This window comes from Stenella coeruleoalba (genome assembly GCF_951394435.1).
Source record: "Stenella coeruleoalba genome assembly, chromosome: 15".
Classification (NCBI taxonomy): domain Eukaryota; kingdom Metazoa; phylum Chordata; class Mammalia; order Artiodactyla; family Delphinidae; genus Stenella; species Stenella coeruleoalba.
The window spans coordinates 30,228,062-30,247,901 of NC_137161.1; the positions used below are offsets into that span (position 1 = coordinate 30,228,062).

The 19,840-nt window shown below is 39.0% G+C and overlaps 1 protein-coding gene across 5 annotated transcripts in view; it reads right to left on the reverse strand.

Annotated features, from left to right (window-relative positions):
* The window catches only part of RNF24 (ring finger protein 24), a 139,293-nt gene that overhangs the window by 33,758 nt on the left and 85,695 nt on the right, over nt 1-19,840 (reverse strand). For 4 of the 5 annotated variants that reach the window (XM_079943653.1, XM_079943657.1, XM_079943656.1 and 1 more), the window contains one exon: nt 12,947-13,096. In XM_079943653.1, the coding sequence (XP_079799779.1) occupies nt 12,947-13,089 (143 nt within the window). In that variant the 5' untranslated portion in view covers nt 13,090-13,096. Of the gene's footprint in view, nt 1-12,946; nt 13,097-15,112; nt 15,324-19,840 lie in introns of all 5 variants that reach the window. The other variant, XM_079943654.1, reaches the window with a different exon arrangement.

The window sequence follows — 19,840 nt, forward strand, 5'->3', positions numbered from 1 at the left end:
AAAAAAACCCAAACAACAAAATACTTCCGTAGGGACTTCCTGGGTGGTGCAGCGGTTAAGAATCCGCCTGCCAATGCAGGGGGACACGGGTCGATCCCTGGTCTGGGAAGATCCCACATCCTACGGAGCAACTGAGCCCGTGCGCCACAACTACTGAGCCTGCGCTCTAGAGCACGCGTGCCGCAACTACTGAGCCCATGTGCCACAACTACTGAAGCCCGCATGCACTAGGGCCTGCATGCCACAACTACTGAGCCCGTGTGCTGTAACTACTGAAGCCCATGTGCCTAGAGGCCATGCTGTGCAACAAGAGAAGCCACTGCAATGAGCAGCCTGCACACCACAGTGAAGAGTAGCCCCCACTTTCTGCAACTAGAGAAAGCCCACGTGCAGCAATGAAGACCCAGTGCAGCCACAAACAAAACAAAACAAAACTTCTTTAATTTACAGGAAACTGCACTCCCCACCCCCAATCTTTTCTTAGCCAATATTCTTCAAAGAGGAGGTTATATTCCTTGTATCCATTTTCACCTGGTCCTCAGGCTTTGTCCCATTATAACCCACCTTTCATCACCTGTGCACCTATTCTACTGAACCTTTTCTAACTAAGATTATGAATGCAAAGCTAATTGTCAAGTATAATGGGAACTCTTCAATTCTTCTTACGGGAGGGACCTCCCTGAGAACTGCTGACACAACTGACTCAATCCATTGAAGCCCTACTTGTGGGGCACCTCTCTCATGATTTTCCTCCTGTCTCCTGCTATCCCTTTCTAATCTCTCTTAGGGGCTCCTCTTAAATGTCAATGTTTATCTAGGATTCTGTTCTGGACCCATTTTATTTCACTATATACATTATCTTTATGGGACACTCCTGGCTTCAACTTCCACCTATCATTATATCATCTCCTGTTTCCAGACCAGACTTCTCATAAGCTTTAGACCTATATATCAAATTGTGTACTAAACAGCTTGACTGTTACACAGGGAACTCAGTCCTCCCATGTCTGAAACAGAATCTATCATCTTTCCACCCCAAACTTGCCCATCCATTTTCTTTCTCTGTTAAGGGATTGCTATCCACCCAGCTGCCTAAATCAGAAGTCCAGGAAAGATTCTAAGCTCATCCTTTCCTTGTCTTTTATGTCCAGTCACCAAATTCTATTCATTTTCACCTCTCAAATATTTCTCACAACCATCCATAGCACCCTCTCTATCTTTTCTGTCATTATCTTGACCTTATAATTTCTAGTAGGTAACTCAAAAATTTCCCTCTATTTTTAATTTTTAATTACATATGTTTCAAAGTTATATATAGTTTTACAGGTTAGTAACAACAACAACAATAAAAATCAGCAATCCTGCCTTCTTCCCCAGAGATAACCATTTTTTCCCCTTTAGCTCACTATTTTGATATTTACTTCCAAGTTTTTAAATATGTTTCTTGTGTTGCTACTTCTTGATTTTCCAGTTTTATGCATATCTATTAACTTCCTATTAGGGACACCATTCTTTCATTTACCTAACCACATTTATTGAGTGCCAATATTGTGCCAGGCAGTGTTCTGGGTGTTTGGGATACAGCAAACAGAACAGACAAATACCTGGGGACAGAGATGAATAACAAACATAAATTAGAATATTATATGGTTCGTTATAAAATAGCAAAGACATCCTTCTTTTGTGTTCCAGTAGTGATCTATCCATAGCCCTATCACAGGCAGAAAATTCTATACTACAATGTTGTGTAAGATTGTGGTTGGTGCTGGCTGTCTCATTTAGACTTAAGTTGTGTTCCTCCTATGGTTCTGATGCGTTTGGTTGTGACTGGAGGGATCTTTCTACTTGAGAACATAATAGCTCCCTGGGAAGGTGTTGGAGAACTTAAGTTATATCTAAAAATGGGCTTGGGTAATATTAGAGGAGTTGAATCCATGAATCTCCAGATTAACTGTAAATGACTTGTGAAATCCAAACTTAACATCTGAGGGTTAAAAGCAACAAACTGAGATCATCAGAAAGGGAAAACGTCTTACATTGTGATTAAAATTTCAAAATGGTACCAATTACTTGTAAATGAAATTTAGAAATGTTTGAATGTGACTCGTTTCTCTGATTAAGCAAGGTAATTTTATTTTAGTATAGAAGATTCCCACTTATTTGCTTTGTTAGCTTAATAAAAAAGATACAAAAATGATAAAATGTACTACAATGATAATGCGTGAAAACAACTGCTATAGTTTTTTTCTTTATTTCTTATTTGCTTGATTATTAAAAGGAAAACAATGAGATAAAATAGTGTTTCACAATTTACTTCTCAAAAAATTTACCCAGAATCACAATTGGTATACTAGTGTTTTTCTTAAAACAAAGTTAAAGGCTTAATTAATTCTTTGACAAAGTAATAAAGAATATACTATAAGCTACACATTTTAGATTATTTTATATGCTAACCCTTCCTTTTTTAAAATATTTTTTATATTTTTGTCTTCTTTTTAAAAATAATTTGGTTTCAGATATTAAATTCACAAATTTCTGAGTTAAACCACTATTTGGAGAGGAATTACCAAAAAATTTAGTAGGTCTGAAAAAAAGAAATAGATTTTAATACTCTGAGGTCCTGTTTGTGCCATGGCAATTCCTTAATTTAAAAAAAATGCTGAATATTTACATAACATTTATCAAACTATTATTATTTAAAATCAAACTATTATTAAAAAATGTTAGAAAAAGGAAATTTCTGGAAATAAACAGATTTTTAAAAAGTTTTTCCTGAATGCTATAATTATATTAGCTAGGTATTTATCTCTCTGAACAAGACCTAAAAATCATAAGCAGACAGCATATAAGAGGCAATTACAGTTTTGAGAACTTCAGAAAAGATTCATCTATAAAAAAAATTCACTTTCTATGAAGAATGTAAATTAACTTATCAGAAAATCAGAAATTACACACTAAATTCATTTGAATTTGACCATCAGTGAGTGCCCCCAAAACACTAGTGGCAACAATAAATTATTGCTGAAAGATATTTGATGATGGTATTTATCTTAACATAATCATATACTGTGCAAACACTAAAAACTGTTAGATATATAGCTGTTTAATAAAATTCAATTCTCTTCTCTTTCATTCCATAAAGCTCTTTGAATACGGTGTAAAAATTTTTACAGTCTCAGCTTTGGCTTTGAAAATTAGGCCCTATTTGGAAATAAAAACAAAAAAACCCAAACGGGACCTAATCAAACTCAAAAGCTTTTGCATGCCAAAGGAAGCCATAAACAAAATGAAAAGACAACCCATAGAATGGGAGAAAATATTTGCAAATGATGCAACTGACAAAGGATTAATCTCCAAAATTTACAAACAGCTTATGCAGCTCAATATCAAAAAAACAAACAACCCAATCAAAAAATGGGCAGAAGACCTAAACAGATGTTTCTCCAAAGAAGACATACAGATGGCCAAGAGGCACATGAAAAAATGCTCAACATCACAAATTATTAGAGAAATTCAAATCAAAACTACAATGAGATATCACCTCACACCAGTCAGAATGGCCATCATCAAAAAGGTTACAAACAATAAATGCTGGAGAGGGTGTAGAGAAAACGCAACCCTCCTACTCTGTTGGTGGGAATGTAAATTGATGCAGCCATTATGGAGAACAGTATGGAGGTTCCTTAAGAAACTAAAAATAGAGCTACCATATGATCCAGCAATCCCACTCGTGGGCATATATCCAGAGAAAAATATGGTTTGAGAGGATGCATGCACCCCAATGTTCATTGCAGCACTGTTTACAATAGTCAAGACATGGAAGCAACCTAAATGTCCATCAACAGATGAATGAGTAAATAAGATGTGGTATGTCCATCAACAGATGAATGAATAAGATGTAGTACATATATACAATGGAATATTACTCAGCCATAAAAAAGAATAAAATAATGCCATTTGCAGCAACATGGATGGACCTGGAGATTATCATCTAAATAAGTCAGACAAAGAAAGACAAATATGGTATCGCTTATATGCAGAATCTAAAAAAAAATGATACAAACTTATTTACAAAACAGAAACAGACTCACAGACTTAGAGAACAAACTTATGGTTACTGGGGGGAAGGATGGGGGAGAGGGACAGACTGGGAGTTTGGGATTGACATGTACACACTGCTATATTTAACACAGATAACCAAGAAGGACCTACTGTATAGCAGCAGTCCCCAACCTATTTGGCACCAGGGACTGGTTTTGTGGAAGACAGTTTTTCCACGGACTGGGCTGGGGTGGGGGATGGTTTTGGGATGATTCAAGCACATTGATTTATTATGGTTTCTGTGCAGTCAAACCTCTCTGCTAATGATAATCTGTACTTGCAGCTGCTCCCCAGCACTCGCATCACCGCCTCAGCTGCACCTCAGATCATCAGGCATTAGATTCTCATAAGGAGCACACAACCTAGATCCCTCGCATGCGCAGTTCACAATAGGGTTTGCGCTCCTATGAGAAACTGCTCTTCTGACAGGAGGTGGAGCTCAGGCAGTAATGCCAGTGATGGAGAGTGGCTGTAAATACAGATGAAGCTTCACTGGCTCACCCGCTGCTCACCTCCTGCGGTGCGGCCCAGTTCCTAACAGGCCACGGACCAATACTGGGGCTTGGGGACCCCTGCTGTATAGCACAGGGAACTCTGCTCAATAAACCTAAATGGGAAAAGAATTTGAAAAAGGATACATGTATATGTATAATTGAATCACTTTGCCGTACACCTGAAACTAACATAACATTGTTAATCAACTCTACTCCAATATAAAATAAAAATTTTTTTAAAGTATTGAAATGAAAAAAAAGATGAAAATTAGGCCCTATTTAAAAACTTAGAGAGTGGAGGGGAAGATGGCGGAAGAGTAAGACGCAGAGATCACCTTCCTCCCCACAGATACACCACAAATACATCTACACGTGGAACAACTCCTACAGAACACCTACTGAACGCTGGCAGCAGACCTCAGACCTCCCAAAAGGCAAGAAAGTCCCCACGGACCAGGGTAGGGCAAAAGAAAAAAGAATAAACAGAGACAAAAGGATAGGGACGGGACCTGCACCAGTGGCAGGGAGCTGTGAAGGAGGAAAGGTTTCCACACACTAGGAAGACCATTAGTGGGCGGAGACTGCAGGTGGCAGAGGGGGAAAGGTTCGGAGCCGCGGAGGAGAGCACAGCAACAGGGGTGCGGAGGGCAAAGCGGAGAGATTCCCGCACAGAGGATCGGTGCTGACCGGCACTCACCAGCCCGAGAGGCTTGTCTGCTCCCCCGCTGGCGTGGGCGGGGCTGGGAGCTGAGGCTTGGGCTTCCCTCCGAGCGCAGGGAGAGGACTGGGGTTGGCGGCGTGAACACAGCCTGCAGGGGGTTAGTGCACCACGGCTAGCTGGGAGGGAGTCCGGGGAAAAGTCTGGACTTGCCGAAGAGGCAAGAGACTTTTTCTTCCCTCTTTGTTTCTTGGTGTGCGAGGAGAGGGGATTCAGAGCGCTGCTTAAAGGAGCTCCAAAGACGGGCGCGAGCCGCGGCTAAAAGCATGGACCCCAGAGACGGCTATGAAACGCTAAGGCTGCTGCTGCCGCCACCAAGAAGCCTGTGTGTGAGCATAGGTCACTATCCACACCCCTCTTCCACGGAGCCTGTTTAGCCCGCCAATGCCAGGGTCCCGGGATCCAGGGACAACTTCCCCGGGAGAACGCATGGCGCGCCTCAGGCTGGTGCAACGTCATGCCGGCCTCTGCCGCTGCAGGCTCGCCCTGCACTCTGTGCCCCTCACTCCCCCGGCCTGAGTGAGCCAGAGTCCCCGAAGCAGCTGCTCCTTTAACCCCGTCCTGTCTGAGCAAAGAACAGACGCCCTCCTGCGAACTGCACGCAGAGGCGGGGCCAAATCCAAAGCTGAGCCCCTGGGAGTGTGAGAACAAAGAGAAAGGGAAATCTCTCCCAGCAGCCTCAGAAGCAGCGGATTAAAGCTCCACAATCAACTTGATGTACCCTGCATCTGTGGAATACATGAATAGACAACGAATCATCCCAAATTGAGGAGGTGGACTTTGAGAGCAAGATTTATGATTTTTTCCCCTTTTCCTCTTTTTGTGAGTGTGTATGTGTATGCTTCTGTGTGAGATTTTGACTGTATAGCTTTGCTTCCACCATTTGTCCTAGGGTTCTATCCTTCCTTTTTTTTAAAAAAAATTTTTTTTTCTTAATAATTATTTTTTATTTTAATAACTTTATTTTATTTTACTTTACCATCTTTCTTTTTTCCTTCCTTCCTTTCTTCCTTCCTTCCTTCCTTTCTTTCTTCCTTCCTTCCTTTCTTTCTTTCCTTCCTTCCCTCCTTTAGATGACAAATCATGCCAAATTGAGGAGGTAGACTTTGAGAGCAAGATTTATGATTTTTTCCCCTTTTCCTCTTTTTGTGAGTGTGTATGTGTATGCTTCTGTGTGAGATTATGTCTGTATAGCTTTGCTTCCACCATTTGTCCTAGAGTTCTATCTGTCCGTTTTTAAAAAAATTTTTTTCCTTAATAATTATTTTTTATTTTAATAACTTTATTGTATGTTATCTTCATTTCATTTTACCTTATTTCCTTCTTTTTTTCCCTTCCTTCCCTCCTTCCTTCCTTCTTCCCTCCTTCTCTCCCTTCTTCCTTTCTTTCTTTCTTGTACTAATTCTTTCTTTCTACTTTTACTCCCTTTTATTCTGAGCCATGTGGATGAAAGGCTCTTGGTGCTGCAGCCAGGAAGTCAGTGCTGTGCCTCTGAGGTGGGAGAGCCAACTTCAGGACACTGGTCCACAAGAGACCTCCCAGCTCCACATAATATCAAATGGCGAAAATCTCCCAGAGATCTCCATCTCAACACCAGCACCCAGCTTCACTCAACGACCAGCAAGCTACAGTGCTGGACACCTTATGCCAAACAACTAGCAAGACAGGAACACAAGCCCACCCATTAGCAGAGAGGCTGCCTAAAGTCATAATAAGTCCACAGACACCCCAAAACACACCACCAGACGTGGACCTGCCCACAAGAAAGACAAGATCCAGCCTCATCCACCAGAACACAGGCACTAGTTCCCTCCACCAGGAAGCCTACACAACCCACTGAACCAACCTTAGCCACTGGGGACAGACACCAAAAACAACAGGAACTACGAACCTGCAACCTGCAAAAAGGAGACCGCAAACACAGTAAGTTAGGCAAAATAAGAAGACAGAAAAACACAGCAGATGAAGGAGCAAGATAAAAACCCATCAGACCTAACAAATGAAGAGGAAATAGGCAGTCTACCTGAAAAAGAATTCAGAATAATGATAGTAAAGATGATCCAAAATCTTGGAAATAGAATAGACAAAATGCAACAAACATTTAACAAGGACCTAGAAGAACTAAAGATGAAACAAACAACGATGTACAACACAATAAATGAAATTAAAAATACTCTAGATGGGATCAATAGCAGAATAACTGAGGCAGAAGAACGGATAAGTGACCTGGAAGATAAAATAGTGGAAATAACTACTGCATAGCAGAATAAAGAGAAAAGAATGAAAAGAACTGAGGACAGTCTTAGAGACATCTGGGACAACATTAAGCACACCAACATTCGAATTATAGGGGTTCCAGAAGAAGAAGAGAAAAAGAAAGGGACTGAGAAAATATTTGAAGAGATTATAGTTGAAAACTTCCCTAATATGGGAAAGGAAATAGTTAATCAAGTCCAGGAAGCACAGAGTCCCATACAGGATAAATCCAAGGAGAAATATGCCAAGACACATATTAAACAAAATGACAAAAATTAAATACAAAGAAAACATATTAAAAGCAGCAAGGGAAAAACAACAAATAACACACAAGGGAATCCCCATAAGATTAACAGCTGATCTTTCAGCAGAAACTCTGCAAGCCAGAAGGGACTGGCAGGACATATTTAAAGTGATGAAGGAGAAAAACCTGCACCCAAGATTACTCTACCCATCAAGGATCTCATTCAGATTTGATGGAGAAATTAAAACCTTTACAGACAAGCAAAAGCTGAGAGAGTTCAGCACCACCAAACCAGCTTTACAACAAATGCTAAAGGAACTTCTCTAGGCAAGAAACACAAGAGAAGGAAAAGACCTACAATAATGAACCCAAGACAATTAAGAAAATGGGAATAGGAACATACATATCGATAATTACCTTAAATGTAAATGGACTAAATGCTCCCACCAAAAGACACAGATTGGCTGAATGGATACAAAAAAAAGACCCATATATATGCTGTCTACAAGAGACCCACTTCAGACCTAGAGACACATACACACTGAAAGTAAGGGGATGGAAAAAGATATTCCATGCAAATGGAAACCAAAAGAAAGCTGGAGTAGCAATTCTCATATCAGACAAAATAGACTTTAAAATAAAGACTATTACAAGAGACAAAGAAGGACACTACATAATGATCGAGGGATCGATCCAACAAGAAGATATAACAATTGTAAATATTGATGCACCCAACATAGGAGCACCTCAATACACAAGGCAAATACTAACAGTCATAAAAGGGGAAATCGACAGTAACACATTCATAGCAGGGGACTTTAACACCCCACTTTCACCAATGGGCAGATCATCCAAAATGAAAATAAATAAAGAAACACAAGCTTTAAACGATACATTAAACAAGAGGCACTTAATTGATATTTATAGAACATTCCATCCAAAAACAACAGAATACACATTTTTCTCAAGTGCTCATGGAACCTTCTCCAGGATAGATCATATCTTGGGTCACAAATCAAGCCTTGGTAAAATTAAGAAAATTGAAATTGTATCAAGTATCTTTTCCGACCACAACGCTATGAGACTAGATACCAATTACAGGAAAAGATCTGTAAAAAATACAAACACATGGAGTCTAAACAATACACTACCTAATAACGAAGTGATCACTGAAGAAATCAAAGAGGAAATCAAAAAATACCTAGAAACAAATGACAATGGAGACACGACGACCCAAAACCTATGGGATGCAGCAAAAGCAGTTCTAAGAGGGAAGTTTATAGCAATACAATCCTACCTTAAGAAACAGGAAACATCTTGAATAAACAACTTAACCTTGCACCTAAAGCAATTAGAGAAAGAAGAACAAAAAACCCCCAAAGTTAGCAGAAGGAAAGAATCATAAAAATCAGATCAGAAATAAATGAAAAAGAAATGAAGGAAACAATAGCAAAGATCAATAAAACTAAAAGCTGGTTCTTTGAGAAGATAAACAAAAGTGATAAACCATTAGCCAGACTCAGCAAGAAAAAAAGGGAGAAGACTCAAATCAATAGAATTAGAAATGAAAAAGGAGAAGTAACAACTGACATTGCAGAAATACAAAAGATCATGAGAGATTACTACAAGCAACTCTATGCCAATAAAATGGGCAACCTGGAAGAAATGGACAAATTCTTAGAAATGTACAACCTGCCAAGACTGAATCAGGAAGAAATAGAAAATATGAACAGACCAATCACAAGCACTGAAATTGAAACTGTGATTAAAAATCTTCCAACAAACAAAAGCCCAGGACCAGATGGCTTCACAGGCGAATTCTATCAAACATTTAGAGAATAGTGAACACCTATCCTTCTCAAACTCTTCCAAAATATAGCAGAGGGAGGAACATTCCCAAACTCATTCTATGAGTCCACCATCACCCTGATACCAAAACCAGACAAGGATGTCACAAAGAAAGAAAACAACAGGCCAATATCACTGATGAACATAGACGCAAAAATCCTCAGCAAAATACTAGCAAACAGAATCCAACAGCACGTTAAAAGGATCATACACCATGATCAAGTGGGGTTTATTCCAGGAATGCAAGGATTCTTCAATATATGCAAATCAATCAATGTGATACACCATATTAACAAATTGAAGGAGAAAAACCATATGATCATCTCAATAGATGCAGAAAAAGCTTTCGACGAAATTCAAACCCATTTATGATAAAAGCCCTGCAGAAAGTAGGCATAGAGGGAACTTTCCTCAACATAATAAAGGCCATATATGACAAACCCACAGCAAACATTGCCCTCAATGGTGAAAAACGGAAACCATTTCCTCTAAGATCAGGAAAAAGACAAGGTTGCCCATTCTCACCACTATTATTCCACATAGTTTTGGAAGTTTTAGCCACAGCAATCAGAGAAGAAAAGGAAATAAAAGGAATCCAAATCGGAAAAGAAGTAAAGCTGTCACTGTTTGCAGATGACATGATACTATACATAGAGAATCCTAAAGATGCCACCAGAAAACTACTAGAGCTAATCAATGAATTTGGTAAAGTAGCAGGATACAAAATTAATGCACAGAAATCTCTGGCATTCCTATATACTAATGATGAAAAATCTGAAAGTGCAATCAAGAAAACACTCCCATTTACCACTGCAACCAAAAGAATAAAATATCTAGGAATAAACCTACCTAAGGAGACAAAAGACCTGTATGCAGAAAATTATAAGACACTGATGAAAGAAATTAAAGATGATACAAATAGATGGAGAGATATACCATGTTCTTGGATTGGAAGAATTAACACTGTGAAAATGACTCTACTACCCAAAGCAATCTATAGATTCAATGCAATCCCTATCAAACTACCACTGGCATTTTTCACAGAACCAGAACAAAAAATTTCACAATTTGTATGGAAACACAAAAGACCCCGAATAGCCAAAGCAATCTTGAGAACGAAAAACGGAGCTGGAGGAATCAGGCTCCCTGACTTCAGACTATACTACAAAGCTACAGTAATCAAGACAGTATGGTACTGGCACAAAAACAGAAATATAGATCAATGGAACAGGATAGAAAGCCCAGAGATAAACCCACACATATATGGTCGCCTTATCTTTGATAAAGGAGGCAGGAGTGTACAGTGGAGAAAGGACAACCTCTTCAATAAGTGGTGCTGGGAAAACTGGACAGGTACATGTAAAAGTATGAGATTAGATCACTCCCTAAAACCATACACAAAAATAAGCTCAAAATGGATGAAAAACCTAAATGTAAGGCTAGAAACTATCAAACTCTTAGAGGAAACAGGCAGAACACTCTATGACATAAATCACAGCAAGATCCTTTTTGACCCACCTCCTAGAGAAATGGAAATAAAAACAAAAATAAACAAATGGGACCTAATGAAACTTCAGAGCTTTTGCACAGCAAAGGAAACCATAAACAAGACCAAAAGACAACCCTCAGAATGGGAGAAAATATTTTCAAATGAAGCAACTGACAAAGGATTAATTTCCAAAATTTACCAGCAGCTTATGCAGCTCAATAACAAAAAAACAAACAACCCAATCCAAAACTGGGCAGAAGACCTAAATAGACATTTCTCCAAAGAAGATATACAGACTGCCAACAAACACATGAAAGAATGCTTAACATCATTAATCATTAGAGAAATGCAAATCAAAACTACAATGAGATATCATCTCACACAAGTCAGAATGGCCATCATCAAAAAATCTAGAAACAATAAATGCTGGAGAGGGTGTGGAGAAAAGGGAACACTTCTGCACTGCTGGTGGGAATGTGAATTGGTACAGCCACTATGGAGAAAAGTATGGAGGTTCCTTAAAAAACTACAAATAGAACTACCATATGACCCAGCAATCCCACTACTGGGCATATAACCTCAGAAAACCATAATTCAAAAAGAGTCCTGTACCAAAATGTTCAAGGCAGCTCTATTTACAATAGCCTGTAGATGGAAACAACCTAAGTGTCCATCATCAGATGAATGGATAAAGAAGATGTGGCACATATATACAATGGAATATTACTCTGCCATAAAAAGAAACGAAATTGAGCTATTTGTAATGAGGTGGATAGACCTAGAGTCTGTCATACAGAATGAAGTCAGAAAGAGAATGACAAATACCGTATGCTAACACATATATATGGAATTTAAGAAAAAAAATGTCATAAAGAACCTAGGAGTAAGACAGGAATAAAGACACAGATCTACTAGAGAATGGACTTGAGGATATGGGGAGGGGGAAGGGTAACCTGTGACAGAGCGAGAGAGAGGCATGGGCATATATACACTACCAAACCTAAGGTAGATAGCTAGTGGGAAGCAGCCACATAGCACAGGGAGATCAGCTCGGTGCTTTGTGACCACCTGGAGGGGTAGGATATGGAGGGTGGGAGGGAGGGAGATGCAAGAGGGAAGAGATATGGGGATATATGTATATATATAACTAAGAAAAAAAAAAACCTTAGAAAGAGAAAAATGCTTGCTTAAACAATTATGAATCAGTCAACCATGAAAGTTTACTGGCCAAATCCATTACTCGTTCTAGTGGGTATTTTATCCTTTATCACTTGTGTGTACATGTGCTACAGAGCTTGTCGAATAGTGTTTTATGCAGATAATCAATCACCTGTACACCTGACCAATTCACCAACAAATGGAAGCTTCAGATATTCTTGAGAAACCACAAAAATCTGTTTAAAGTCTTGTATCTTGTTTGGACATTGTTTTCTGATCCCTAATGACTGTAGCTAACACCCTCCTGAAAAGCAATCTTGAAATTTCTGTTAAAGTAGATTAAATCTTGGGGACAATAACGTAAGTGTTATTAGGTTAGGTTCTAATACGTTAGGAAAACAAATGTGGACAATTTTCTCCTCTAGTGCAAAATACCTCCTCAGCAGATAAAATTGAAGACTGAATAAAGGTGTTTTACTGATTAGTAACTCACAGAAGGTTAAAATGTTAAGCCACCTTAATTTTAGAAAATTTGCTAATTATCATATGTATAAAACATTTTATCCTAAGGGCAGAAAGTTGATTTATTATTGATTGCTTAACATATACTGAAGCAACACAGAATGAAAATTGATTACCTAATCAAGTAGCAACAGAAGAGTAAACTAAGGATGAAGACAAATATAGCAGTGCCAAAAACCACAATATATATGTTGAGTGGCAGATTCTGGAATCCAATATTAGGCATCCTGAAGTTGTAATGTGGGAAATCCGAGCTCATGGATGAACTGTGGGGAAAGAAAAGAATGGGAAAAAATTAGGTTATAAAGACTAAAAACCAAGATAGCATTATCTTTGTGCATGTACAAAGGCAAATTTTTCCTTAAGGCTTGAAACAAATATGATAAGACAGGGTTAATATCCGTGCCATTAATTCATTAATCATGCCACAAATATTTATTCAGTACTTATTATGTACCTGGCACTACTCCAGAAGCTTGAGATCCTACCTAAAAAGCTTTACAAAAAGGTATTCACAGAGAGGTACTGGCATTATTTCACTGAAATAATGCCAATAATCAATAAACATCAATAAATGAAAATGTTCAACGTCAAAGAAGTAAAAAGGAAAAAAAATGTTAAGATTTTAAAAACTCTTTAACCTTTAAAGTAATAATATTTATAATGGTAAAATATTGGCAATAACTTAGATGTCTCACGAGATAATGATTAAATAATTATATAGAGTCATATGTTACAATATTATTTGGTCAAGAAAACCTGTTTTCAATAAATTTTAAATTTTAATAAAGATATATGGGAAAATTAAGCAGGATATAAATTGTATATAAAATATGATTCCGATTTTGCAAAGGGTTAAAAAAAAGGTGGATTATATATGGAAATATATGTGTACATGTAGGGGTGTGTGTGTGTGTGTGTGTGTGTGTGTGTGTGTGTGTGTGTGTTTGTGTGTATGTGTGTGTGTAGCAGAAAAAAGCCTGAAAGCCAACATATCAAAATGTTAATAATGACTTGTGGTTTACTAGCCATTTTGATTTTCTTCTTTTTTTTTTTTTAAAAACACTTTATTAAATCAGACTCAGGCGAATTCCCTGGCGGTCCAGTGGTTAAGACTCTGTGCTTCCATTGCTGGGGGCAGGGGTTCAATACCTAGTCAGGGAACTGAGATCTTGCAAGCTGCGTGGCACGGCCAAAAAAAAAAAAAAAATCAGGCCTTGTTCTAAGCATTTTACTGACTTTATTTTATTTAATTCTTACATAAAATTTCTATAGGTACCATAACATCTCCCCCATTTTATAGATAAGGAAACCAAAACTTAGAGTTTTGGTCACATAGCCATGACTGACCAAGTATGTGTGGGAGTCAAGGCCTCTCCAACTCCAAAGCCAGTGCCCTTGGCTCATATGCTCTAGTCTTTATAATAAAAAAACAGCAAATATTGTTTAAACACTAAAAAGGGGACTATTTTTGTCAATTAGATTGCTACTACCTACTGATCACTACACAGTTAAAATTCCACGCATGGAGGTTGCCCCGTTCTTTAGGTGATGAGCTATAGTAATAAAGTGGCTCATCATACTTTCATGCTTGAACTTTCCTTGTCATTTTGATTCATTACAAAATAAAGAGCAACTACCAGTCTTGATTATCAAGACCACATAATGGTAACTGGATTACAACTATGACTACTGCCAAAATCAAAACAAAACTAAACTCCTCCAAACAAAATGCTTCTACTTTTATTTATACAAGGTACATTACAAATGTGTTTGCAGATCTTTCGTGTCCTTGTTGGTTCCTGGAAGAGTATATTTATATTATAGACAACATTGAGATACTGACTGGTTGTATCTGAAGCCTCAGTGTTATTATTACTTTAATTTCCAACTTCTAATAACTTATACCAGGAACTGTAAAGACCTACTTCATCCCATGGAAACGCCTAAGGAATTCCAAGCATAAATAATGGATAATATTTAGTTTTGAACATTCAACCATTTTCTGCAAGTGCTTTTATTCAAATATATAATTTCCTTTTTCTTACACTCAGATATTCTTGGAAGAGAAGGAAGGAGTTAAGCAGTACTTTACTAAATATATCTAGCACATATATTGTACAGCTATAAGAAAATTACAGCTGCCAAAATATAACTCTTCCATACTGCTGACAGGGCTTCACTTAATGACTCTTCCTACAGTCAAGACTTAGATGACTATCTTTCAGTCCTTTAGAAATACCCCTCACCAGACAAATTTGGCTTGGTAAAGTAACTCTCACCTTAGGAAATAAGAGATTAAATGTACATCCTGGGAGGGCTAATAGAGAAGAAATAGGCAAACAGATGGAAACTTTTATGGTGGAAAAAGGGACTGGTTTGCAGTCAGCAACTTTCTGTGTTGTTCCCAGGATGTCACTAGCTAGATGTCAGTACTTGGTCCATCTGTCCCATTATCAATGGGACAATTCTTATCCTATCTTCAAGGGATTCCTGGAAGGATAAAATGAGATGATAGATACTGAAGTGTCTGAAAACTCTAAGAGGGCAAAATACTAAGGCTATAATGTGTGTGTGTGTGTGTGTGTGTGTGCATTTGGCGAGGGGTCGGGGAGAGGGATGACATTAAAAAAATTAGTAGATAACATAAAAGATGCCCTAGCAAAGATCAAGTCTCTGTAGAGGATTCTACCAAACCAAATGCTCCTTCCTCAGGAGCTCCTCTGCACACACTGCTAAGCTTTGTGTCAAGTGACCTGCCAACCTGGCCACCAGAGGCAGGAAACCTATCTTGGCCAAAGGCAACTATCAATATAGGCCAGCTGGGAGTGAGCCAGTGGTGTGAGAATGCTACACTGTAGGGGTCCTTGTACTGGGTGGCACCACCAACAAACTCTGGGGGTATTCTGAACAGAGACACAGACATGGAGTATTAGAGGTAGTACTGTCATCAGAAGGAAGAGACATCTGCCTCAGTGCTCCTGGGGTCTGACTGCTGACAACTTTCCTGTGAGTCCACTCTTCTTGTTAGGGCCTTACAACCCATTACCAGAAGAATGGGAGTTGGCAGGGGATATGCTGATACAGAACACATTTTAGGAATTTCCCCCCTTTCTTTTGGTAAATGGAATTGCTTAGCTACAACTGATATGTTGTCCCAACAGTCTAAGTAGATGGTGTATTATTGCAAGATATTAATCCTGGTCTAGTGATATATTAATTTTATAATATTTTCATTATAATATCTTTTCAGCATGAGTATGAATAATCTTTTAAAGTAAGACAACCTTTAAAAAGAAAGCTACTATTCAACACCATCATAATGAGCATTCTTTGCTATTTAGGTATTACAAATGTAAAAGTTGGGGCTTCCCTGGTGGCGCAGTGGTTGAGAGTCCGCCTGCCGATGCAGGGGACACGGGTTCGTGCCCCGGTCCAGGAAGATCCCACATGTCACGGAGCGGCTGGGCCCGTGAGCCATGGCCGCTGAGCCTGCGCGTCCGAAGCCTGTGCTCTGCAACGGGAGAGGCCACAACAGTGAGAGGCCCGCATATCGCAAAAAGAAAAAAAAAAAAAAAAGAAATAGACAAATATCTGAGTTTTTTTTTTTTTTTTTTTTATCAGCAATGGGATTTTTCACCAAGATACAAAAGGGACAGAGATTTGGCCCCACAGAGGACCAGAGCTTCACATAGTACACCACAGTTAGATGGGCTGCAGCAGTGTTTCTTTTTTTTGTTTTAAATAAATGTATTTATTTTAATTTATTTGTTTATTTTTTTGGCTGCATTGGGCCTTCGTTGCTGCGTGCAGGCTTTCTCTAGTTCCGGCAAGCAAGGGCTGCTCTTTGTTGTGGTGTGTGGGCTTCTCCTTGCAGTGGCTTCTCTTGTTGCAGAGCACAGGCTTTAGGCACGCGGGCTTCAGTAGTTGTGGCACGCAGCCTCAGTAGCTGTGGCTCGCAGGCTCTAGAATACAGGCTCAGTAGTTGTGGCACACAGGCTTAGTTGCTCTGTGGCATGTGGGATCTTCCCGGACCAGGGATCGAACCTGTGTCCCCTGCATTGGCAGGCGGATCCTTAACCATGCAGCAGTGTTTCTTGAAGTGTGTTTGGTGGCCTCATTCTTCTTAGACCAGTTCCTGCTCCCTGGACAATACATCAGCATCTTCCCTGTAGTTAGTATTCTACTTTTGCTTCAAAAATGCTCAGAAAACGAGACACCAGTAATTAGACTGCTGTGTTTTATAATTTGTGGTTCACAAACCATTAAAAACCATATATTTCTTATTAATACAAGACATCCAAGAAAAACTTTCTAAGAAAAAATTATCTTAGACTTTGTTAATCTTTTTTAAAAAACTGAGACATAAATTTACATTAAAAATGCACCCATGTGTATAGGTCAAAGAGTTTGGACAAATGAATATACACTTGTTACCACCATCCTAATCAAGATACAGAACATTTCTTTATCCCCAGAGAATTCCCTGTACCCCTTTGCAGTTAATCACCACTCCTAACCACTGATCTGATTTCCATCATTACAGATAAATCTTCCTTATTCTAGAATTTCATATTCAAATGGAATCACACAGTATGTACTCTTTTGTGTTTAGCTTTTAGTCTCTCAGTAGGTGAGAGACTCTTAAACAGCTATATAGATTCACGTTACATTCCTAGCTTGTCCTAGTTATTCTATTATCTACAGCTGGTGTCTCCTAAAGATCATTAACTTCATCTTTGAATATATCAATTTTATGGTTAATTTTTGGATACTTCTTTCTACACAAAATTCCTGGTTATCCTATTCAGGTGTTGTTATTGTTTTCATGGAAGAACATTTCACCATGTCCTGGGTGTTCCTTTCCATTTTTAAGTCTTTCTTCAGTGGAACACTTTCTACCTATTATTTTTTTAAAGCCTTCAGCAGAGGAAACGTGTAGCTTGATTCACTCACCATATTTTGCCCCAGTCAAAATCTAAGGGAAAGCAGGAACTCCAAGGTGCTCAAGACTGGAGTGGTGGGACTTCCCTGGTGGCTCAGTGGTTAAGAATCCGCCTGCCAATGCAGGGCACACAGGTTCAAGCCCTGGTCCGGGAAGATCCCACATGCCGCAGAGCAACTAAGCTCATGCACCACAACTACTGAGCCCGCGCTCTAGAGCCTGCGAGCCACAACTACTGAGCCCATGAGCCACAACTACTGAAGCCTGTGCACCTACAGCCCGTGCTCTGCCACAAGAGAAGCCACCACAATGAGAAGCCTGTGCACCGCAACGAAGAGCAGCCCCCGCTTGCCGCAAAACTAGAGAAAGCCTGCGCGCAGCAGCGAAGACTCAACACAGCCAAAAATAAATAAACAAATTTATATATATATAAAACACAGACTGGGGTTTCCCAGGTGGCGCAGTGGTTGAGAGTCCGCCTGCCGATGCAGGGGACACGGGTTCGTGCCCCGGTCCGGGAAGATCCCACATGCCGCAGAGCGGCTGGGCCCGTGAGCTATGGCCGCTGAGCCTGCACATCCAGAGCCTGTGCTCCGCAACGGAAGAGGCCACAACAGTGAGAGGCCCGCGTATCGAAAAAAAACAAAAACAAAAACACAGACTGAAGTGGTGAAGCCCCTTTTATGGTGAGACATCTGCTGATATGTGCCAGTCCTCTTGGGCCAAGGAAACACAAGTCCAAGCTCGCAGCCTAGCCCAGGTGGGTTCCTACATTAAGCCAGGAGGGAAGATAAAGCAAGTGGATACACATGGCCTCTTTCATTCACACCATTGTTCTTTTTTTATTTTCACCTTTTACTTTCATATAATCATGGAAAAAACCCTCTGTGTCTACTGTCCTATACATCTGTTCATTGGAAACATGTATAACTAACATACACATAACATGATCAATACCTGGAACCTGTTTAAACATTCTCATTCATTTATCTGGCTTCTTTTATTTCATTCCCTATTAAAAATTTTTTCTTCTCTTCAAGTATATTCTGTGAATTCTCAACTTATCCTCCATTTTTGTATCTTTAACATTATTTCCCTCTTTCTTAGAGCTTTATGCTTTATTTTGTTACTTCATCCAACTTCTCTGGAATACTTTTCAGATCTCTTAAAACGTGACTTCTGCTCTTACATTATCTATGTGATGCTGCCCGCAAATGCTCACAGCATGTATATTACTGTCTGTTTTTTCATCTGCAATCTTCTATGTTCCTCTTTTAAGTTGATGTATTTACTCTAGGAGGGAGGCAGTCCATACAGAACACACCAAGAGACCTGACAGGGCAAATTCATCTCCCTTCCTGGTTAGCATCATCTACTGGAACAGGTTGTTGGCCACATTACATCAAGCACACCACTGTGCACTTCAGTCTAATTCAACAAGGCACTGGGTGCCAGGTCTGTAGTAAAGAAAGAAACAAGAAAAATGTGTTCAGAGAAGGGGAGAAATCTCACATGACATGCTCACTTCAGAATTCTGCCTAGGTTTGGAATTTTCCCAGAAAAATGGAGAAAATTCTTTTTTTTCCTTTTCCACTTCTATCTTCTGTATAAGTACATATATATATATATATATATATACATATAAATGTATACACATATATACTTTTTCATATTCTTTTCCATTATGGTTTATTATAGGATATTAAATATAGTTCCCTGTGTTATACAGTAGGACCTTGTTGTTTATCTATTTTATATATAGTAGTTTTTATCTGCTAGTTCCAAACTCCTAATTTATCCCTCCCTCACCCCCTTTCTCCTTGGATAACCATAAGTTTGTTTTCTACATCTGTGAGTCTGTTGTTTTGTAAGTAAATTCATTTGTATCATATTTTAGATTCCACATATAAGTAACATCATATGGTATTTGTCTTCCTCTTTCTGGCTTACTTCACTTAGTATGATAATCTCTAGGTCCATGCACATTGCTGAAAATGGCATTATTTCACTCCTTTTTTATGGCTGAGTACTATTCCACTGTATATATGTACCACATCTTCTTTAT